At 37.4% G+C, this 25877-nt stretch overlaps 1 protein-coding gene across 8 annotated transcripts in view; it reads left to right on the top strand.

Annotated features, from left to right (window-relative positions):
• Positions 1 to 25877, top strand: part of Tenm1 (teneurin transmembrane protein 1) — an 889770-nt gene that overhangs the window by 493497 nt on the left and 370396 nt on the right. For all 8 annotated transcript variants that reach the window (XM_063280507.1, XM_063280510.1, XM_039100433.2 and 5 more), the window contains one exon: positions 24652 to 24890. In XM_063280507.1, the coding sequence (XP_063136577.1) occupies positions 24652 to 24890 (239 nt within the window). The remainder of the gene's footprint in view (positions 1 to 24651; positions 24891 to 25877) is intronic.

The following is a 25877-nucleotide window of genomic DNA, read 5'->3' as shown; positions in this document are numbered from 1 at the left end:
GTTTATGTGGGTTCTTGGTTTTGAACTCATTTATTCATTCTACCATAGCAAGAGCTTTCCCCACTGAGCCATCTCTCTATCATTTTCTGAATGTTTGCAATGGAGAAAACATTTTACTATAATTGTTTTAACTTGTGGTTTTAAAAGCTGTACTTATAAAAGCTTAACAAATATTCCTCTAGGTCATTAGGTAGTATATAAAGAATCTAATTTAAACTTAAGTGTTTCTGGGCTAGGTGTTTCAGAATATACCTGTAATTTTAGAACCCAGGAAGTTGAGGCAGGAGGACTTCCATGAGTTGAGGACCACTTTGTGCTACGCACAGAGTGAGATCATCTGTCTCAATTTAAGAACACAAGTAACAATGAGAAAAACATACAACAAAATTTGGGGAACAAAGACCAGGCAAAAATTGTATATTGTCTGATTCTAGAGCTCACCTATGATAGGCGTGGGTAACTAAGAGTTTCACTGATAGATATAATGATGAATTTCTGTGAATGATACACAAAATCTTCGTATATTAAAGTAATTTAATGCAAGAATATAGAAAACTAAATTCTGAGAATACTGATAATGAGGTCTAAAGAAAAGGACAAATTTGCTGGAGAGGAATGGCCTATACAAGTATAGACTTGAAAAAAGAATTCTTTCAAGGCAGTGATAATCATACTTTTCAAATGTTAGAAATGAGTCAGATTAAATATGGATGAGGAGAGGCCTTTGACTCTGACCATTAAGTGTTAAGCAGTCAGTTTTACTAAGATGGTGAGTAGGAAGCAACACAGATTTGGGTTAGAGGTAGTAGGACTATGGAAGCAGCTGAGAAACATCCCATTGTTTTAAGACTGACACAAAGCTGAGTCAAGGCAAAGCACTAAGACATTGAAATGGGGAGTAAAAGGAGACTTCCTTTCTATAAGTAGGTAGTTGGCAGTCAGAATAATTATAATATTGAGGGGTATAAAATAAGAATGTCAGATAGGAGAGCAAGAACATGAAAAGCAGTACAGGTATGAGCAAGTGGTCGTAAAGGAAGGAGTATAATCCCACACAACAATTTAGGCTTCTGAACCTCTCACAAGGGTGATGTGGTGATGATTCAGTTTGAGAATCCCTCCGTTGCCCATCTACAAAGCGATTGCTTCTGTCAGTATCATGGCAGAAGGAGGTATTAAAATACCCCCGCCCTTACTAAAAATCTGCTGTCAAACGTAAATCATATATTCCCAAAGGCAAGCAGCTACCTTGCCAAGTCATGATTATAAGTCATATTTCTTTCCTCCATCTGACATACATACACAGAACTCTAGGCAGTCCCACATTACTGACAAAAATACTCAGTAGTGACATATGCACACCTCAGGGCTTACATTGATAAAACAGCTGCTAACTTATGACTACTTCTAATTCATCCATGGAATTATCAAGTACAACATGATATTAGCCCCCCTTAGAAAGTTTAATTTCTTTTGGCATAAAATATTCACAATCTTCTGTTTCTCCTGAATTCAATTAAAATAATTGTCTTTCTTGTATGACAGTCCAATCTTTCAAATTTTGTCATCTACTGTAGCGAACTATGTCAAGAACCTAGGTAATTTTGCAGCAACACATTACTAGTTGCCTTTCAACAGCTGAATATTTTTAACAAAGTCAAAACCTTGGATTTTAAATAATGTATTCGATACATGTACAAATGTGTGCTTGCATGTATAGGCATGCATATAATGCATATATATGCATATGTGTGTTAATAGGATTTTTTTCCAGAATACTTCCACTTGGCATCTTATCTCAGACTGTACAACTCTGTAAGGGCAATATGATAGGGAACAGTTCCAATTTAAATGCAAGTAACAGAGCCTTGGAGAAATGTTATTAACAGATCCTATGGTAGTTGGAGTAAGAATTGAAACTGGAATGCAAGTCTTTAAAAAACCAGTACAATAATCTTTGCATATGACCATGCCTCTGCTATGAGGGCAACTCCAGGTTATCCCATTCTGTCTATCCGTGAGCTGGTTTATGGTTCAGCTAATCTTCCCTGCCTATAAATATATACTAGTTTGTATTCTATTAATACAAAAATCTTGATAAGCCTAGATGCTCAGAAAATGGAGGGCTTCTGGGTAATTGGATTTGCTGATTAGTTTAGGGTTAAATAGAGCTTTCCCAAAGAATTGTCACTCTTATTGAAAACCACTCTTAAACATGAATCCACTTTTTAAAATCTAAATGCTAATAATTCAGTCTTTCACAGTTATATCAGAGTTGTCATTTTAGACCTGAATTTTTATTATAAAGTGCTATAAACTGAAAAAATATTGTGGAGTGAATAAAATGTCTAGTGTTCCAAGAATATTTGTTGCAAATTTTAGAAGTCACCATGAGTAGTGGAAAGACACAAGATTCAAAGTTAGAAATCTGGAGCCCAAGTCCAATTTTGCCACTAAATAAGTATATGACATTGATGATTTCCTTTCTTCAACATAATGTCATTTTCATCAACTGTCAGATGAGAGACTTGAAGCAAAATATTTAAGATCACTTCTGGCTTGCAAATTCTGTCACCCTGTCGCTTATCTTTCTGTGACTTGCTCCTCCATTGACGAATTCTGATAATTTAAGTTTTCCAGCAAGTTGAGTTATAATTAATTGTAAGATGGGTAATTCTATGTGACATTCCTATATAAGAGAAATAAATTTGAGTTGGAACACTGAGCTACTTTCAGAATCTCTAATATGTAAGAAGAAATGATGAAGAAGCTAAACATGCCGATCTGTCAGGATAGAGTGGTGAGGGCAATCAGGTATGGTTAAGTAAGCACTCCTAAGTCATTTCTAGCCTAAATGATGATCTCGCTGATACTAGAATAAACAATAAAACTTGGTTGATAATTTTAATTAGTCTCTGTCTCTCTGCCTCTGTCTCTCTCTGTCTCTCTCTATTTCTGTCTCTGTCTGTCTGTCTGTCTGTCTCTCTCTGTGTGTGTGTGTGTGTGTGTGTGTGTGTGTGTGTGTGCGCGCGCGCGTGCGCATGCATGTTTTAAAACACAAAACTTTTCATGGACATAGGATTTAAAGCACTTCATATAAACACTTGTCTCCCATAGGACCATACTTTGAGGCTGAAGCTGAATTTCAATCTCTTTCCTTGTACTTTTATTTTATGTCCAATTATGAAGGAAATAGAACAGTATTTAATATAGTCTGAGTTACATTTACATCCCAACCAGCCATTTATATGCTGCATCTCATGAATCTTTGGTGGGAGTTTTCCTTAAATGTTGACAATTATGCATAGAGAAAAGAAGTACAGGTTTCCCATTCTATTTGTCATATAGGTCATAGCACTGCATGGAATCCTTGTACTCCTGATGTTGACCTGATCTTGTCATCTCTGTGTCCCTGTGCTGTATTGGAGTGGTAAATGTGAACCAGTGCCTCTCTTTATGTTCTAAAGTTCACACAGCAAGTATGGAAAATTTCAGAGGAAAGGCCTGATATTTCAAAAATTCTCCTATGCTCCAGGGGGATTATACTTACTGAGTTTTAAATCACAGCACAGAGTCCCATTTAGCTGTTTCATAGGTTTTCAAATTGTGGGGGAAGTTAATGTTGTTTCAATTGATGTGATTATTATATATTCCACATATTTTAATCAGCAGTTGAAGATTTGGATTTATGCTTTGTGACAAGTTCATGAAAGCTACAATTTGAAAAAGCAATTTTTAAAAATTGAAGTACTAAAAGTCTTCAATTCTCCATAACATACAAAGATTTCCTTTGTTTGGTCAGCAAGGGTAAATATTTAGGGCTATTATGAATGAGTTGTATATAATTGTATATGTGCTCTGGCCCTAAAGTTTGGGGCATTTGTTTGGATAATGGAGAAATCACAAGTGAAAATAGCCTCAAGTCGTAATAACTGTGAGCTTACAGACGAGGATAAAACCATGAATTTCTGACAAGAAAATATTTCCCTGGAAAATTTTCAAGAGTGCCTAATTCCCTCTCATAGAGTTGGTGATACTGAAAACTGCATGTTCCCATTAAATGAATAGCTTTAGACCATGTTATTTCAACACTGTCATTGACATTTTAAGGTGGATAAATCATTGATGGGTACATCTTAAAGAGACAACTCACCAGAGTGTTTAGCAGCCTCTCCTACTGAATGTCAGTAACAAGAAACATCGTCCCCCAATTGTGGGACCAGAAAATGTTCTCTAAACATTGCCATATGCTCCTTCCTATGACAAAATCTATCCCACAGTTGAAAACAGATCTAACGTCATCTAAGAAATACTTATCTGTCATTGTTAGCAATGTTCAGTATCTGTGAGACAGAATCTGTTCTCACTCTTTACACAAGTCTTCTTCTGAGTCTTCCCTCCTTTATTTTCTCTATTTGCAAAGCTCAGTTTGGAGTATTTAGGTAGTCTCCAATGTACAGTGTGACTCACATTGGATACCATCTAACTGTATGCATTTAGCTCTGAACCTCCCCCCAAATTTCCTTTTAATACAGCGACAATTCCTTATTCAATATTTATCTCTAATTACCTTATCACTACTCTCATTTCTCTATGAGAGCCCTAAGCAAAAGGAGTATATTTTGGTACTTTGGATATAATACATATTTTGTACTGTCTAATTGGTCCATGTTCTGGGAATTCAGAAGATGGAAGATTATAGTGTATTGTTTTTGACTTCTTATATTAGATTTATAACAAATGAGGCCAGAGTCTTGAAGCAACAAACAAATCCATCCCCCCTTTGAAAATGTAACCCTTTTTTCTGTCTGTCTGTCTGCCTACCCACCATCCTTACATATAAGATTTTTTTCTCTTCACTTACACTCTTCATTCTGTCCATATTCACTCTTCATTCTCTTCTGCCTTGCATAAGCCCAATACTGCTTTTGTGGATGTCAGCTCTTCTGATACTTTTCCTTCCTAAAATTATTTAAAAGATGCAGAAGCCTAGACAAGTGACATATTTGGTAAGGTGCACACCAGATGTAGAATGTCCAGAAACAAAGGGCCTTGGGGGCAATGACAATGGTACAGCTGACAGTTTCTCAATGGATTGATCATGAAGAGTCAAATAAAAAGTAGCACGCCTTCATTTTAAAAATGCACAAACCACAGATAACCATGAAGAGAAATTCTGACGAATCCAATCACTAGAACACAATTACTATGAAGATTTCCATGTTTACTTCTGAATCTGATATCTTTGGAGTGAAAATAAGAGGGTATGGGTAGTTTGGTTGAAGAATGTGAGTAAAATGGAATGAAGGAAGGAATCAAATAAACAAGCAAAAACTCAAGAAGCTGAATATGAATGCAAAAGCTTATTTATTAGACTAAGACAATTTTTGCAAGTACCAAAAATATGTGGAATTGGATTTAATGTGAAAGGTGTACTCACACTTTCTATGGCTGCATGCTCATTCCTCTTTCAGACATTCTCTGCTGGGGAATGAGCTACTGAAAACCATTAAGTAGTCCTTAATTTTTCCTTCATGAGAAAGATGTATAAATTGCAATGAATGTCGATAAACTTGCTTTCTAATTTTTATCAAATTTGACATGATTAAAACTTCTAATTCATGCCTCAAGGCCAAACTTACTATTAAATATAGCTCACTCAAATCTACTAAACTTACTAATCTAAAACAATTTTTTCTATTGACCTGAGCTTTTTCATCCAACATTAGTATTAATAGAAAATATTAATTTCATATTTACCTTTCAACTAATATAGCTTCTAATATATTTGATTTTATGTGTATCAGTGTTCTGCCTACATGTTTATTTGGGCACCACATGCATGCCTGGTACCCATGGAGGTCAGAAGACAGCATTGGGTACCTTGGAACTAGAGTTCCTAGCCATTATAAGCCACCGTGTAGGTTCTGGGAACCTCTGCAAGAACAAGAGCCCATAATCACTGCGCAATCTCTCCAGCCCCTTAACATTGTTTTATGTTAAAAATTAGATATACAAAACATAGGTATAACTTAAAGGATGAGGCATTTACTTAAAAATCAATATTATGATTTATACACATTTATTTGATAAGTTTGAGGATCTACTAAAGCAACTTGATTAAGTTTTATAAAATTTTCAGAATTTTTGTTTTCTGTCTATACCAGCACCACAGTCCCATCTTACATTTAAGTATGCTGTATCAGAAATGCTTGATTTATATGAAAAGTCAGGCATGCTTCACATTCTAAATGAAGACAAGACAATAACTTCACTTTTCTGATAGTTGTCAATATGTACAACCTTCTTGATATAATTTTCTGTTTTCATTAATTTTGACTTGATAGAAATATTTCCATTCAAAAGTTCAGTTAGGTACTTTGCATACATAAACACTCATTCTTGAAATGAGAAATAACTGGTGGCCATGTGAATTAAGATTATATTGCCTGACAAGGGTTGAGTAATGCACTAATCTATGGGTGTAATAGTAAATCATTAGAAGTTATTTCAATATTATGCCCATATAGCAGAGTAATAATAGTAGATTGTCTCATAGGGCCTATGACATGTGTTCTCTGCACGGATAAACCAGATTTCTTTTAAAGTAGATTGTGTTTAGCATAGAGAGCCACAACTGGCGAAGGTACAAAGAATAAGAGACTATAGAATGTTCAACCCTAAATGAGACATCTCTAACACACGGTGTCCTCCCAGTGCTCAGACATCATTGAAGAAGAGGGAGTAGAAAGGTGGAAGAACCAGAGGTAGGAAATGACTTCAAGGAAACTGTGTTTGCTGGTCATAGCAGGGAAGTCGCACATATGAAATCACAGAAGCTGTGACAGCATACACATCACATGTACAATGCCATAACAGACAAAATCCCAGCATAGAGAAGGGAGGAGAACACAAAATGCAACTCTTAGCTAAGGAACACTTGGAAATTGGTAGCTTCTGGGAGAAGAAGAATTAGTTAATATGATTGATGTCTTACTCAGCCATCATGATAGAAGAGTCCTCTTGCAGAAGATGGGAACAATTCAGATACTCAAAACTGTATAATGTACAGAGAGTGAGAGACCTTCGAACATTTGGTCCTAAATGGGATGTCTCCATCAAATCTCTCCCCCTTGTAGTTTAGGGAGCACAGCAGAAAAGGAGGCAGAAAAATTGTAGGAGCCAGTAGGGATGGAGGACACCAAGGAAACAATGCCTGTGTAAAAACATCAGGGCATACACACACACACACACACACACACACACACACACACACACACACACACACACATGAATTCTCAGGCACTGTGGCAACATGTATAACACCTGCACAGATCAAAGCTAGATGGGGTTCCAGCTCTGACACAATCCCCCATCACTAGCCCAGAAACTATCACCAATTAACAATTGCTCCAAAAGGAAAAATTACTTTCATCCAATGGAGTCTCACTGAGTATAGAAACTACACTTAATGGCAGCCCCATGCCAGCAGTAGATGGCAGACACAAAACAAACTCAGTGTATTTTTTGGGAAGGTTTTTTTTCCTCATAATGCTTTTTTCTATGATTTTATTTTTAACTTTATAGATCTTTTAAATGTATACTATATTTTTAATTTTGTGCTTTTATGGTGTGTGTGTATACACATGCATGTGTGTGTTTCTCAAACTTCTCTTTAGATTTTATTATTCTGTTTATTTTGTCCTATTCTGATTTGTTCATTTGGCTCTTTGTTTTGCTTTCTAATGAGAGAAATAAAGAAAGGGTGTGATTTTGAGTGGGTGGGGAAGTGAGGAAGTTCTGAGAGGATTTGGGAGCAGAAGAAACAATGATAAGAATATATTGTATGAAAAGTATTATTTTAAATAAAATATTAAAGTTGTAGTGTGATGGCCATGCTTCAGAGGAAGCGCACACATCCAAAAATCTGTGAGCAGTACGAACTGTGCTAGATTGGCTTAATCAAATAGACGACCCAAAGCTGAGTGAGTAGGAAATAGGACTTGGCTAAGGGAGGCTGTAGGAAAGGGGGCTATGAGCAGAATATCCTGCAAACAACTCTCAAAGGTTAGCATGATGAGTTATATTGAGAGCTAATATATCCACAATCATTGAGTTTCATGACTCGTGCATAATAATCATTGAACACATATTTTTTGTTGCATGATCGTTTCAGATTGTAAAAATGGAGTACAATGTAAAACAAAGACATACCTACTCTCATCTTGCTCATTTTGTAGTACTCAACCAAACTGAAGTTAATATTCAAGTCAGTAATTTACCAGTGATTTGATCTTGGGAAATTTGTAGTCTATTATCTGGTCTTTGGTCACAAAACGTAGTTTTCACCTATATTATTGGGATATTGTGAGAATGTAATGAAAAAATTATAAACCAATATACCCAAATATCTAGCATCTAATGAAATTTTCATTAAGTGTCCTCTGCCTTGGTATTATTATTATTGAGTATTTAAAAATGTTAGCATCTTATAGATAGTAATCCTTCATTACCAAACTATCTCACAAGAATTGAGACATGAATGAACTTTTTCTTTTTTATTACATCTATCTATTTAATGTGTGTGTGTGTGTGTGTGTGTGTGTGTGTGTGTGTGTGTGTACGTACACACATATGCCTGCCAAAGTACACATGGAAACATTTGAGGACAATTTGCAAGAGGTGGTTCTCTCCCTGCTTGTGAATCATTTTATCTGCTAGGTTTATATTATACAAAAAAAGAAAACATTTACTCATTACAATTTGATAAGACCAAAGATACTTGCTTACATTTACCTTAGAATCCTTATGCTTCATCCTACACAGTGAGCAGAGAGCATTATTTTTCATATTTTTAAGTTAAAATATAATTACATCATTGCCTCTGCTCCTTTCTCCTTACAATCCTCCTTTTGTGTCTCCTATTCTCTCTTAAATAAATAGCATCTTTTTAAATTATTACTATAATTGCTACATGTGTGTATTTGTGTGTGTACACCTTAATATATAAATACAATCTGCTTTGCCAATTTGTGAGATATATATATATATATATATATATATATATATATATATATATATAGTCAATTCACAGATGACCAGTTGATATCCAATTAGTGGGCAAATTATACTTCACTGGGGGGAAGGAGTTCTCCTGCTTTCTGCCTTCCTTTGTTTTCTGTAGTCCTTTGTCTAGAGTTTAGACCCTGTAAGATTTTCCCTTCTACTTTAGTATGTCTACTGATGCTGTCCGTGTTCAGGTCTTGTTTAGACAGCCACAGTGTTGGTGTATCATAGGTAAAGCTTCTCTATGGTTTCTGATAAACACAAGGAAACATTGTAAAAGGAGCAAAGGCATCCTGCAAACCAGTGTGTTAATATTTTCTGGTATATGTCTGACATAGGAGACCTTAATCCTGGAATGTGCTTACTGTGTTCAACTGATATCTTATCAGAGAAATATTAACATTCTTCTTACCAAACAACTCATCTGAAAAAGACCACAATACTAATGAAGATCATAGAATATTGCTATTTGAGAATAGATTATTTAGCTCAGATTTAAATGTCATAAAATTAAAACTTCTATAGGTATACAGAAACATTAGTAAGAACTACTTAAAATAACAATGACACAAGAACAGAAGTTTTACCAATATTTGACATATGAAGTTTACATGGGACATATGGACAGAGGTTATCTGAATATTTGGAATTAAGAATAAGGGAGTTGGGGATTTAGCTCAGTGGTACAGCACTTGCCTAGGAAGCGCAAGGCCCTGGGTTCGGTCCTCAGCTCCGAAAAAAAGAACCAAAAAAAAAAAAAAGAATAAGAAACAAAAACGCAATCTTCCTCTATGTAACTATTAGTAGAGGAATACAATTGTTTACCACACTTCATCTTCAAACTGATAATACTAATGAGCTGAAGAAAAATTTATGATATTACCTTTTATGGGTATGTATTTTAAATTGGATAATGGAAAACAGAATTTTGAGACAGAAACACCTTCCCACAATCAGACCTAGATATTTTCTCAGCAGAGAAGAAAACAGAGCTGACACAAATTACTGTTTTCTCTTATTTTTATATATGTTTTTGAACCATTAGACTGAATACATATTTCTCTGAAGATGGTTAACCATAGCCAGAAATGCATATGAAAAGGTATACAATCACAGAAATACAAGTAAAACCACATTAATAAGACAATTATCAAAACAGAAGCCTAAGGGCTAGAAAAATGGTTCAGTAGTTAAGCACACTTGCTACTCCTCCAGGGAACCAAAACCCCTAACAGGCAGCTCACACCCATCTGTAACTCTAGTTCTAGGAGTTAAGAAGTGCTCTTTTGACCTCTGCAAACACCAGGTGTGTGCATGGTGCCTGTACACACATATAGGCAAAACAAACACAAAAAAGTAAAATAAGCACACCTAAAAATAAACCATGATAATAAACATTGAAGAGATAATAATACATGTGAAAAATTGAAAACTTTGTACACTGTTAATGAAACTTAAAAATATAAGCTTCTATGGAAAAATGACATGGAAGTTTCTCAGAAAAATAAAAATATAAGTACCATATGATCCCATAATGCTTCTTTTCAGTGTGTATCCAAGTCAACTAAAACTAGACATTAAAGAGATGCTAGTTTTCTTGTTTTCACAGTAGCACTATTCCAAATATCTAAGAGATAGACGTGCCCTAAGTATTGATAAGGGAGTGATCAGATAAAGAAAATGTGATTTATACATGCAGTGGAACATCATTTTGTCTTAGAAAGGAAGGACATGCTGTCCCATGCTGCAAAATGAATGAATTGTAAAGAAGTCATTTTAAGTTAAATGATCCAGTTATGAAAATATAAATACTATATACTTCCTCAATGGTAGTCAAAATCATAGAAATGAACAGGGCAATGGTGGCTGTTGGGGAAAGAGTTGTTTAACTGGCAAATAGTGTTTCAGATTTTAGAGGAAAGTGATTTTAGAGTCTTCTCACAAAGTACGTAACACTAATATACAACATAATTTAAAAAGTTTAAGATGTCAAGTTTATGTCATGTTATTTAGATTTGTATTGCCAAACTACATTTAATAACCTTAAAAATAGGAAACTAAATTTCACTATTCCATCCAATTGTAATTTAATTGTATTTACTCATAATTTTTTAAATCAACTTCACTCTCACTAGAAGGAAGGTGAACCTCTTTCTCTGGGTAAAAGAAGTGATTCAAATGCTTATAGCTACGGTAATACAGGCTTAGATGTGTCTCATAACAATGTTTACAAGATCTAAAAGAGAAAAAACTATTGGTTATTTATGTATCTGTTGTTAAAAAGCTGTAGATTTCTGCCTATTTCCTGTAGAATTTTAAGTGCCATATTAAATCACATTATTTAATGCTAACAGATACCTTCAGAATTATGTAGTATGAGGGCTTAAAAGAGAGAGTTCATTTTCACCCTTTTATAGATGATTTTAAAATCCACACAGGAGCATTTATGATACTCCCATTTACCACTGCTTGGTCTCATCAGTCTTGAAGATTTTTTTCCAATTTCCTTATGTGCCCATTTCCTTTGGTAATATCTTACTTTCCCTTTTAAAATTTGAACATGAATATTAAAACAGATGCAAAAAGAAGCAGTACTTACACATAAACTCTTGAACTGCATTTTCATCATTTGCTCTGTGACAGAAAAGAAACCCAGTTGTATGAAATTGATAACAACATTTTAGTATATCCTCAGGTCCTGAGGGAAGAAGCAATGTATGTAGACAGAGGATCTGATTTTATGAGCACATAGCTGAAGTCTAGCTCTGTGCATTTGTCTTTATGCTCCTACATTTTTTCAAGGACTATGAAAACACATTAGGTACCAGTTTCACTTTCCACAATGACCTGCAAAGCTAATGACAATACACACCATTTATATTGCTCTTTCTCAGGATACATATCACAGTATAGATCACTTTTAGCACAGACTCTTAGTCTGGGCTTCTTAATAAGAAAACAAGAACCTTAGTATACAAACTTATTTTATTATCTACTCTCACTGAGGACTGGTGATTTGGATTCCGCTCAAACATGAATTAGTTTAAATGCTGCTCTGCTGTGACTGTTGAATTTATTCATTAAGATGTAATATTTTACTTATGAAACTGCATTTGAAAATTCTTTGGTGTACATCAGATGAAATTACAGTGCTCAGGGATATTGATTATTGCTTGTAATTGCCATCATAATAGCCAACAAGTCTCTCTCTTTCTTCTACCTCTTAATGATATACCAAACTAAATCAATATCTAACATATTGGGCCACTTACATTGTCTTGAAAATCCGATTGTTGTTCTTCATAAATATGCAAAAGATTGAAGCATTTTTATCTTCAAACATTAGGTAAAAGGGTTGGTACTCCTGGGTTTTCCCTTTAGCTCATAAAAGTATATAAGAAAGATGCTCTATGGGATTAGTTATATGTCTGTGACACTTTATCACTTCAAAATAGTCAGAGGGTAGAGGTGGGAGGCTTGGAAGACTACATTACTATATTGCTCATGAATTGCTAATTTTTTTATTCATTAGTAAATTTAATGACCAATGACAAAAATTCTGGCTGGGAGAGGTCTCCAGGCATTGAGGAGATCTGCATCTTTAAGTCACATTTTATTAAAAAACCTAACAAAGGAAGTACAATCACATGAAACTAACACAATGGTATGGGTCACTTATCCAATAAAATATATATTTCTCTTATTGCTATTTATATACCATGTCTCCATTCTTCCATTGTTGAGATAAATTAGATGCCTTTTAGAAACAGCAATACCTCTTTTATCTCCTGAGAGTAGCTTGTCCTGTGATGTTTGCCCACTCCTCCAAACTAGTTAATCGGTCTTTAAAAGAAGCCATAAGGACACAGAGCATACGAAAGAAGACTCTGGAGACAGCTCAGAAAATAGAGTGATTGTCCTGCACGTAGACCAGAAATGATCATAAGTGTCCTAGGTGGAGTTTCTATTGTTGTGCTAAAACACTATTACCAAGAAGCAACTTGGAGATAAGAGGGTTTATTTCATTTTATACCTCCACCTCACAGTCCATTATTCAGAGAAGTCAGGGCAAGCACTAAAGCAGAAGCCAGAGATCCTCACTAGCTTGCTCACCATGGCTTGCACATCCTGCTTTCTTTTTTTAAATTTATTTATTAATCCTTCCTACACTCCAGACTTTATCTCCATCCCAGTCTGCCCTTTGACTGTTCCACATCACTCTCCCCCAACTCCACCACACCTCCCCACAACCTGGGGCCCCAAGTCTCCTGAGGGTTAGGTACATCTTCTCTGAGTCCAGACATGGATGTCCTCTGTTATTTATGTCTTGGGGGCCTCATATCAGCTGGCGTATGCTGCCTGGTTGGTGATACAGTGTCTGAGAGATCCCAGCAGTGCAGGTTAGTTGCGACTGCTGGTCTTCTCATAGGTCACCCTCCTCCACTGCTTCTTCCAGCTTCCAAAATTCAACCAGAAGGGTCACCAGTTCTGTCCATTGGTTGGGTGTAAATATCTGCACTGGACTCTTTCAGCTGCTTTTTGGGCCTTTTGGAGGGTAGTCACGATAGACCCCTGTTTGAAAGCAAACCATAGCATAGTAATGGTGTCAGACCTTGGGAACTCCCCATGAGCTGGATCCCACTTTGTGCCTGTCATTGGACCTCCTTTTCTTGAGGGTCTTTTCCGTTTTGGTCCTGAAGTTCTTTCAGACAGGAACAATTCTGGGTCAGAGGTTTTAACTGTGGGACGGCAACCCCATCCCTCCACTTGATGCCCTGTCTTTCTACTGGAGGTGGGCTCTACAAGTTCCCTCTTCCCACCATAGGGCATTTCATCTAAGTTCTCCCTTTGAGTCCTGGGAGGTAGGAGGTTGTGGGATCCTCTAGAATATACCAGAGATTTGAGAGGTAAGAGACATCCTGCTTTCTTATAGCTTCTAAGACTACCAGCCCAGGGTTGGTACTGCCCACAATGGTCTGGTAACTCCTGCATCCATCATTAATTATGAAATTTCTATATAGACTTGCAGCTAGGTCAGTCTTATGAGGACATTCTATAAATTGTGCTTCCCTCTTCTATGTATCTTGACTATATCTTGTATCGTGGTGAAAATAAATAGAACAGCAAAATTGACCCCTTGTCAACCTGACACAGAAACATGACACATGCTGCTTATTAATCCATGGTCTTTCTTTCCTTATTCATCTCTAAGACCTCATATTAATATCAATATCACAGTCTAAAACATTCTAAAGTCCCACAGTTCTTAAAAAATTCAGACTCTTTAAAATATCCAAATATCTTAAAATATCCAGTCCCTCTAAATCCCCAAACTTTCTCTACAAGTTCAAAGTCTCTCAAGTGTGAGCTCCTATAAAATCAAAATCCAAGTTAAACACTTTCTCATTTCAGTGTGTGTGTGTGGGGGGGGTGTTAACTAGGGCAAAACCAAAGTCCAATAGTGTAAAGTTGAGGGTCATATATCAGGGAATCATGATCTTCTGGGCCCCAAGAGGATTCATTTCTCCATTCTGTTGTTGGCAGTACACACAGCTTGTTGGAGTCTCACTCAGTCCAGCTCTGCTCCACACTGCCCTTGGCAGTCATCCCATGATATTGGCATTTCCAATATGCTGGGGTCTTCATGAAACCGAGACTTCACCTTCACCAATGGCCTCTCAGTGCCAAGCCCCAGCTGCTCTCTATTACCCTTTCATGCCTTCAAAACCAGTACGCTCTAGGAAATGTACTCATCACCAGAATAAGCTTCCAGCACAGGGTACTGCTTTGGCCAACTCTAGACTACAGCCACCATTTGCTGACCCTGGGGAAACGCTGCACAGAGAAATGGTGCTTGTGTCTTAGTCACAGCACAGTCTTATGACCCAGCTGACAAGAATCAATTGTTCCAGCAAAACACAGGTTTCACTTTAATGGTTGTAGTTTCTTGTTATTCACAGCCAGTACTTCAGCTCAAGCAGACCAGATTCACACAGTATTAATTGAAAATAGTGCATTAAAAGTCCTGAAAGACTATATTCTTCCCTCTGTAACCCTATGAGACAGGCCTATATTATCTGCATTGCTCAAAAATTTTCCCTTCCAAGAACCTACAGTCAAGAATCCCCTGAGCTCTGAGTATCCAATGTCTTTTCCAGCCTAAGGTTCAAATGCTACCACAATCCTCCTCAAAACACACGATTATATCTGTCCCAGCAATAACTCCCAGCTTGGTATGAATTTTTGTCTTAACTAGGGTTTCTATTGTTGTGCTAAAAAAACACCATGACCAATTGCAACTTTCACCTTATACTTTTATCAGTGAGGGAGCTCAAGATAGGATCTGAGGAAGAACTAAAGTGGAAGCCCTGATGGAAAACAGTTACTGCTTCATCCACCATGCTTTCTGATACCACCTAGGACCACCTGTGCAGAGTGGACTAGGCACTCCCACATCCGTCAATCAAAATATCCCATAGACTTGTCTATTGGCCAGTCTGATGGAGGCGTCCCTTAACTGGGGAGCCTTCTTTCCAGATAATGTCAGCTTGAGTCAAGTTAACAAAAGAACAAAGCAGCACAAAGACATAGAAAAGAATACACATGCATTCTGTAAAATGCTTTGAACAGATAGTGTTTCTTTATTGTGTCAGTTAATACAGGTTATTAGACCATGATTCTTTTCTAGTGAGGATTAGGGTCACTGCTAACATCAGACAATAGAAATAGACTAAGTAGGAAATATCTGATACCAGTTTTATCCACAATATTAACTGGCTGTTACTTAAGTCACTTTTATTCTTTAGGTCCCAGTTATTCTCATTGACAAAGGAGGACATTGGACTACTAGATGATTTATAAGGAAATTCCTTGCAATTTTCTGAATCTATGGGTGTCATTCTCACATGCTTCCTATTAAAATGCCAAAGGGAAAAGTAAAAAATGAAAAAATAAATAAAAGTTCTGTTTAAAGTCTACATGCCCAATTCAGCAAAAAAATTCAGCAAAATAATGTGCTTTTTCTGTACTTTAACAGACTAACATTAAAATTTTAATGTTTTCAGGAGCTGCATAAAGCTAGTACACTTATCGTCTGATAGAAATAGCTCCAGAGTACAAAATTGTGCATCACTAATGATTGGTAATGGAACCATGGACCTGGTTTCTGCTTCTCTTTATTTTGTTTTCTCATCTGTAAAAGGGACATGAACATTGTGACAAGCTTGTTATGAAAATAAAGTGGTATAATACTTTATATTAGTGTTATAAAATTATCAGTTATCACTTGTGCTCAAGTTTTATCATCTGTAGAATAAGATAATAATATCAACCTTAAACACATACAAAGACCAAAATAATACACTTAAAAAAACTAACTTGGGACCTGACCATTCTAGATAAAGAGGAGACTAGAAAGTTTACCAAATACCAACGTTTTAATTTTAGTTATAAATCTGATATGAGAAGAGACAGGAGGGAGAGGGCGAGAAGCCATGGCAGAGACCCGCGGATCCCGGCCCGCAGCAGCTCTCTTCTCCCAGACCCGGTGAGAGAGAGACCCAACCGCCTGGTCAGGTGGGCACTCCTGAGGCTGCAGAGCGGAAGAGACCACCAACACTGCTCACCCCTGCCCACATCCCTGGCCCAAGAGGAAACTGTATAAGGCCTCTGGGCTCCCGTGGGGGAGGGCCCAGGAGCGGCAGGACCCCTGCCAGAGACACCGCCGGACCCTGAAGGAAACAGACCGGATAAACAGTTCTCTGCACCCAAATCCCGTGGGAGGGAGAGCTAAACCTTCAGAGAGGCAGACAGGCCTGGGAAACCAGAAGAGACTGCTCCCTGCACACACATCTCGGACGCCAGAGGAAAAAGCCAAAGACCATCTGGAACCCTGGTGCACTGAAGCTCCCGGAAGGGGCGGCACAGGTCTTCCTGGTTGCTGCCGCTGCAGAGAGCCCCTGGACAGCACCCCACGAGCAAACCTGAGCCTCGTGACCACAGGTAAGACCAAATTTTCTGCTGCAAGAAAGCTGCCTGGTGAACTCAAGACACAGGCCCACAGGAACAGCTGAAGACCTGTAGAGAGGAAAAACTACACGCCCGAAAGCAGAACACTCTGTCCCCATAACTGACTGAAAGAGAGGAAAACAGGTCTACAGCACTCCTGACACACAGGCTTATAGGACAGTCTAGCCACTGTCAGAAATAGCAGAACAAAGTAACACTAGAGATAATCTGATGGCGAGAGGCAAGCGCAGGAACCCAAGCAACAGAAACCAAGACTACATGCCATCATCGGAGCCCAATTCTCCCACCAAAACAAACATGGAATATCCAAACACACCAGAAAAGCAAGATCTAGTTTCAAAATCATATTTGATCATGATGCTGGAGGACTTCAGGAAAGACCTGAACACACTTAGGGAAGCACAGGAAAACATTAATAAACAAGTAAAAGCCTACAGAGAGGAAACGCAAAAATCCCTGAAAGAATTCCAGGAAAACACAATCAAACAGTTGAAGGAATTAAAAATGGAAATAGAAGCAATCAAGAAAGAACACATGGAAACAACCCTGGATATAGAAAACCAAAAGAAGAGACAAGGAGCTGTAGATACAAGCTTCACCAACAGAATACAAGAGATGGAAGAGAGAATCTCAGGAGCAGAAGATTCCATAGAAATCATTGACTCAACTGTCAAAGATAATGTAAAGCGGAAAAAGCTACTGGTCCAAAACATACAGGAAATCCAGGACTCAATGAGAAGATCAAACCTAAGGATAATAGGTATAGAAGAGAGTGAAGACTCCCAGCTCAAAGGACCAGTAAATATCTTCAACAAAATCATAGAAGAAAACTTCCCTAACCTAAAAAAAGAGATACCCATAGACATACAGGAAGCCTACAGAACTCCAAATAGATTGGACCAGAAAAGAAACACCTCCCGTCACATAATTGTCAAAACACCAAACGCACAAAATAAAGAAAGAATATTAAAAGCAGTAAGGGAAAAAGGTCAAGTAACATATAAAGGGAGACCTATCAGAATCACACCAGACTTCTCGCCAGAAACTATGAAGGCCAGAAGATCCTGGACTGATGTTATACAGACCCTAAGAGAACACAAATGCCAGCCCAGATTACTGTATCCAGCAAAACTCTCAATTAACATTGATGGAGAAACCAAGATATTCCATGACAAAACCAAATTTGCACAATATCTTTCTACAAATCCAGTACTACAAAAGATAATAAATGGTAAAGCCCAACATAAGGAGGCAAGATATACCCTAGAAGAAGCAAGAAACTAATCGTCTTGGCAACAAAACAAAGAGAATGAAAGCACACAAACATAACCTCACATCAAATATGAATATAACGGGAAGCAATAATCACTATTCCTTAATATCTCTCAATATCAATGGCCTCAACTCCCCAATAAAAAGACATAGATTAACAAACTGGATACGCAACGAGGACCCTGCATTCTGCTGCCTACAGGAAACACACCTCAGAGACAAAGACAGACACTATCTCAGAGTGAAAGGCTGGAAAACAACTTTCCAAGCAAATGGTCAGAAGAAGCAAGCTGGAGTAGCCATTCTAATATCAAATAAAATCAATTTCCAACTAAAAGTCATCAAAAAAGATAAGGAAGGACACTTCATATTCATCAAAGGAAAAATCCACCAAGATGAAGTCTCAATCCTAAATATCTATGCCCCAAATACAAGGGCACCTACATATGTAAAAGAAACCTTACTAAAGCTCAAAACACACATTGCACCTCACACAATAATAGTGGGAGATTTCAACACCCCACTCTCATCAATGGACAGATCATGGAAACAGAAATTAAACAGTGATGTAGACAGACTAAGAGAAGTCATGAGCCAAATGGACTTAACGGATATTTATAGAACATTCTATCCTAAAGCAAAAGGATATACCTTCTTCTCAGCTCCTCATGGTACTTTCTCCAAAATTGACCATATAATTGGTCAAAAAACGGGCCTCAACAGGTACAGAAAGATAGAAATAATCCCATGCGTGCTATCGGACCACCACGGCCTAAAACTGGTCTTCAATAACAATAAGGGAAGAATGCCCACATATACGTGGAAATTGAACAATGCTCTACTCAATGATAACCTGGTCAAGGAAGAAATAAAGAAAGAAATTAAAAACTTCTTAGAATTTAATGAAAATGAAGATACAACATACTCAAACTTATGGGACACAATGAAAGCTGTGCTAAGAGGAAAACTCATAGCGCTGAGTGCCTGCAGAAAGAAACAGGAAAGAGCATATGTCAGCAGCTTGACAGCACACCTAAAAGCTCTAGAACAAAAAGAAGCAAATACACCCAGGAGGAGTAGAAGGCAGGAAATAATCAAACTCAGAGCTGAAATCAACCAAGTAGAAACAAAAAGGACCATAGAAAGAATCAACAGAACCAAAAGTTGGTTCTTTGAGAAAATCAACAAGATAGATAAACCCTTAGCCAGACTAACGAGAGGACACAGAGAGTGTGTCCAAATTAACAAAATCAGAAATGAAAAGGGAGACATAACTACAGATTCGGAGGAAATTCAAAAAATCATCAGATCTTACTATAAAAACCTATATTCAACAAAATTTGAAAATCTTCAGGAAATGGACAATTTCCTAGACAGATACCAGGTATCGAAGTTAAATCAGGAACAGATAAACCAGTTAAACAACCCCATAACTCCTAAGGAAATAGAAGCAGTCATTAAAGGTCTCCCAACCAAAAAGAGCCCAGGTCCAGACGGGTTTAGTGCAGAATTCTATCAAACCTTCATAGAAGACCTCATACCAATATTATCCAAACTATTCCACAAAATTGAAACAGATGGAGCCCTACCGAATTCCTTCTACGAAGCCACAATTACTCTTATACCTAAACCACACAAAGACACAACAAAGAAAGAGAACTTCAGACCAATTTCCCTTATGAATATCGACGCAAAAATACTCAATAAAATTCTGGCAAACCGAATCCAAGAGCACATCAAAACAATCATCCACCATGATCAAGTAGGCTTCATCCCAGGCATGCAGGGATGGTTTAATATACGGAAAACCATCAACGTGATCCATTATATAAACAAACTGAAAGAACAGAACCACATGATCATTTCATTAGATGCTGAGAAAGCATTTGACAAAATTCAACACCCCTTCATGATAAAAGTCCTGGAAAGAATAGGAATTCAAGGCCCATACCTAAACATAGTAAAAGCCATATACAGCAAACCAGTTGCTAACATTAAACTAAATGGAGAGAAACTTGAAGCAATCCCACTAAAATCAGGGACTAGACAAGGCTGCCCACTCTCTCCCTACTTATTCAATATAGTTCTTGAAGTTCTAGCCAGAGCAATCAGACAACAAAAGGAGATCAAAGGGATACAGATCGGAAAAGAAGAGGTCAAAATATCACTATTTGCAGATGACATGATAGTATATTTAAGTGATCCCAAAAGTTCCACCAGAGAACTACTAAAGCTGATAAACAACTTCAGCAAAGTGGCTGGGTATAAAATTAACTCAAATAAATCAGTTGCCTTCCTCTATACAAAAGAGAAACAAGCCGAGAAAGAAATTAGGGAAACGACACCCTTCATAATAGACCCAAATAATATAAAGTACCTCGGTGTGACTTTAACCAAGCAAGTAAAAGATCTGTACAATAAGAACTTCAAGACACTGAGGAAAGAAATTGAAGAAGACCTCAGAAGATGGAAAGATCTCCCATGCTCATGGATAGGCAGGATTAATATGGTAAAAATGGCCATTTTACCAAAAGCAATCTACAGATTCAATGCAATCCCCATCAAAATACCAATCCAATTCTTCAAAGAGTTAGACAGAACAATTTGCAAATTCATCTGGAATAACAAAAAACCCAGGATAGCTAAAGCTATCCTCAACAATAAAAGGACTTCAGGGGGAATCACTATCCCTGAACTCAAGCAGTATTACAGAGCAATAGTGATAAAAACTGCATGGTATTGGTACAGAGACAGACAGATAGACCAATGGAATAGAATTGAAGACCCAGAAATGAACCCACACACCTATGGTCACTTGATTTTTGACAAAGGAGCCAAAACCATCCAATGGAAAAAAGATAGCATTTTCAGCAAATGGTGCTGGTTCAACTGGAGGGCAACATGTAGAAGAATGCAGATCGATCCATCCTTATCACCCTGTACAAAGCTTAAGTCCAAGTGGATCAAGGACCTCCACATCAAACCAGACACACTCAAACTAATAGAAGAAAAACTAGGGAAGCATCTGGAACACATGGGCACTGGAAAAAATTTCCTGAACAAAACACCAATGGCTTATGCTCTAAGATCAAGAATCGACAAATGGGATCTCATAAAACTGCAAAGCTTCTGTAAGGCAAAGGACACTGTGGTTAGGACAAAACGGCAACCAACAGATTGGGAAAAGATCTTCACCAATCCTACAACAGATAGAGGCCTTATTTCCAAAATATACAAAGAACTCAAGAAGTTAGACCGCAGGGAAACAAATAACCCTATTAAAAAATGGGGTTCAGAGCTAAACAAAGAATTCACAGCTGAGGAATGCCGAATGGCTGAGAAACACCTAAAGAAATGTTCAACATCTTTAGTCATAAGGGAAATGCAAATCAAAACAACCCTGAGATTTCACCTCACACCAGTGCAATTGGCTAAGATCAAAAACTCAGGTGACAGCAGATGCTGGCGAGGATGTGGAGAAAGAGGAACACTCCTCCATTGTTGGTGGGATTGCAGCCTGGTAAAACCATTCTGGAAATCAGTCTGGAGGTTCCTCAGAAAATTGGACATTGAACTGCCTGAGGATCCAGCTATACCTCTCTTGGGCATATACCCAAAAGATGCCTCAACATATAAAAGAGACACGTGCTCCACTATGTTCATCGCAGCCTTATTTATAATAGCCAGAAAATGGAAAGAACCCAGATGCCCTTCAACAGAGGAATGGATACAGAAAATGTGGTACATCTACACAATGGAATATTACTCAGCTATCAAAAACAACGAGTTTATGAAATTCGTAGGCAAATGGTTGGAACTGGAAAATATTATCCTGAGTGAGCTAACCCAATCACAGAAAGACATACATGGTATGCACTCATTGATAAGTGGCTATTAGCCCAAATGCTTGAATTACCCTAGATCCCTAGAACAAACGAAACTCAAGACGGATGATCAAAATGTGAATGCTTCACTCCTTCTTTAAATGAGGAAAAAGAATACCCTTGGCAGGGAAGGGAGAGGCAAAGATTAAAACAGAGACTGAAGGAACACCCATTCAGAGCCTGCCCCACATGTGGCCCATACATATACAGCCACCCAATTAGACAAGATGGATGAAGCAAAGAAGTGCAGACCGACAGGAGCCGGATGTATATAGCTCCTGAGAGACACAGCCAGAATACAGCAAATATAGAGGCGAATGCCAGCAGCAAACCACTGAACTGAGAATAGGTCCCCTATTGAAGGAATCAGAGAAAGAACTGGAAGAGCTTGAAGGGGCTCGAGACCCCAAAAGTACAACAATGCCAAGCAACCAGAGCTTCCAGGGACTAAGCCACTACCTAAAGACTATACATGGACTGACCCTGGACTCTGACCCCATAGGTAGCAATGAATATCCTAGTAAGAGCACCAGATGAAGGGGAAGCCCTGGGTCCTGCTAAGACTGAACCCCCAGTGAACTAGTCTATGGGGGGAGGGCGGCAATGGGGGGAGGGTTGGGAGGGGAACACCCATAAGGAAGGGGAGGGGGGAGGGGGATGTTTGCCCGGAAACCGGGAAAGGGAATAACACTCGAAATGTATATAAGAAATACTCAAGTAAATAAAAAAAAAAATAAATCTGATATGAGATCAAGAACATTTTTCATTAATAAAATACCCATACTTTTTAAAGTTACTGTTTTATCTACAAATATCATTCCTTTCTATTTAAAAAATTATATTTTTTGTTTTGAGGCCTGGCTTCTTTCCCTTAGTCCTATATGTAAATGCTTTTCTTAGTGATTAAGTATGTTTACAGCACAATTTGTAATGCCCGTGAATCATGTACTTTTAAAATTACTTAATGAAATACCAATTATTAGAGATATGAGTAGGTTATTTTGGTTATTATAAATATCACTGTAATGAATGAGTTTTTGAATAAATTGTCACAAACATCATTTCCTGAGGAAAAACTCCTACGACCATAATTATTACATAAGCAAATATATATTTAAAATATCTTGGTATATGGTGTTAAGTTGCCCTCCAGAAAGACACAGGGATCTCAATATCATTCAGAACCCAGCCTTTTAGAAAACAGTTAACTTCCATGATACTCAAGCAAAATTCCCTATTGTCAACATTTTTACTCTGTTGGGGTTCTTTTCTTTAAATGAACATGTTTCTTTTCCTTCCAATGTGGAAGCTGGAAATGAATCTTATGCATTTGGGCATATGTTGCAAGGTGATGTTGACTTTTCCCTTACTGAGAGGTTTTATACCATCCATTAAAATTCAGCACCAGAATGTGCTTTGTTTAGCAATGCATTTTACTGCCATAGAGGGCACAGTAGAGTGCTTAAGATTCAGGACTTAGAAGCCTGGATGCCCTGTATGCTGATTCTAGCTCTGTCACCTGTGTGGCGAGTGAATTTGAACAAGTTGTTTAATCTATGTTTGCCTACTCATTCTTAAATGTTCAGTGAGGAAGATAGCATAGCCTGTTTTCCACACATAAAGAATGTATACAGTAATGAATACATAATAGAACGCATGGCACGTAGCACCTACTAAGGGTAGATTATGGAACAAAACACATAGATCTGTCTTTCTTAAGTCCTTATTTATGAATGTATCACTACTGTTTATGAGAGATCCAGTTATAATAATAATTATGAGCAACCTGTGACCATTCTGTAGGAATATAATATAATAGCACCACGAGTCCACTTGCATGAAGTTCTTCTACAGCAGGCATAATGAATGTATGGTGATAAACTGTAGCATTGAATTTGTCTCTGGGAGTGGAGGTAGAAATTTGCTTTGAAAAAAATAAGTTAGAATTCCAGGAGTTATGGAACTGTTCTATGTTTGGATAGGGCGTGGGTTGCTTGAGTGATTGCATTTATGAAATCTCAGCAAAGATACACTGATATCTAGAATGTTCTAATTAGCAAAATATGATGATACAATGCAGTCACCTCTTCAGAATCATGATTAAGAAATGAGAAAAGCAGAGTGAATATCAACTCTGTAACAGCAACATTTACTTGTCAGCAAGAAAGGAAGGAAGGAAAGGAGGGAGTGAGGGGGACAAGGTGACACAGAAGAGGAGGAGGCAAAAGAGATGGCAAAGACACCAAAGATAATTCAGCTAACTCTGGATTACATGAAAATTTTGTCTAGCCTCGTTTTCGTCCATAGCATGGCAGTTTGAAATCAGTAGTGTTTGTGGGTTTTGTAGCAATTTGCTCTGGTATTTATAGGAAAAAATTTTTTTTCTGTTTTCTCCTATTAGGCATTTCCTGTTCAAACATGGATCTGGTTCCTCTGCTATCTTCAGTGCAGCCAGTCAGAACTACCCTCTGACTTCCAATACTGTCTACTCACCACCTCCCAGGCCACTGCCTCGAAGCACGTTTTCCCGACCTGCCTTCACGTTTAACAAACCGTATAGATGCTGCAACTGGAAGTGTACAGCCTTGAGTGCCACTGCAATCACAGTGACGTTGGCCTTGTTACTAGCCTATGTAATTGGTAAGCCCTTTATTCTATGTCTCAGTTTTCTTTTTGAACCTGCTTGCTTTGTTTGCAGTGGGGTAGGAATTCACTCTCAATGCTGGGATGCACAAATTTGTAGCATAGCTAACTGCTGTAATAACAAATGGATTTCTAGTTAGGCTTTTTTTTTCTCTAATCCCTAACCTTAAGCACTATTGTTGGTGTGGGAGGAGCACTCTTTGAGAAGAAATATTTGCAGTAGTAACACATTCTTATTGATTGTGGTTACTGTAGTTAGCCATGTTCGTTTCAATTAAATAGTTGTTATGGTTTTCTCATTAAAAGACATAAGTACTAATCTGCAATAGCTTCTTAAACTATGCATACACAGTAATATGGGTATTGAATCTTAAGATAGCAATTTCATTAAAGAAATACTTATTTGAGTGCTTTCATAAAATTTCGTGTACAATATCTTCCCAAAGATTCACAGAAACCAAAACATGCACCTTATTTTCACACAGAAAGTTGGAAAGTGTGTGGCTCATGAACTTGGAACTATAATTGTGCATAGTCTTTTCAGGGAAAACATGTTCTTCAGTCACTCTGATTAAAGTCACCCACACCTAATAGAAAATTGTATGGATTTTTCTGGATGGCATTTTATTTTGACTGAATATTAATTTCTGTGCTTCAGTGGTTCTGCCAGTTTAAAATGTAAATACTTTAAGAAACATGCTTTTTGAAAGACTTATTCCAAGAATAGATGGAATATCCTGATGAAACAAATCTATCTAGATATGCCATTAGCAACTTCTTTGCAGTTTTAACCTGAAACTTCATTTCCCAACTGAGGCAGAATTATTCATTGAGATATAACAAATATGATTCTGAAAAGTGAATAAAAAAAGACTTAAAATTTCTCGTAACTATAAATAACAAAGCATGCTTGGTTAGTTCCTATTTTTTGAAAGTGCTAACAGATCCAAGACTTCTCATATCCACTTTCTCCAAGAGCTATAG

This window comes from Rattus norvegicus, chromosome X (assembly GCF_036323735.1).
Source record: "Rattus norvegicus strain BN/NHsdMcwi chromosome X, GRCr8, whole genome shotgun sequence".
In the NCBI taxonomy this organism is placed as follows: Eukaryota; Metazoa; Chordata; class Mammalia; order Rodentia; family Muridae; genus Rattus; species Rattus norvegicus.
This window is presented reverse-complemented; position numbering and strand designations above follow the sequence as displayed.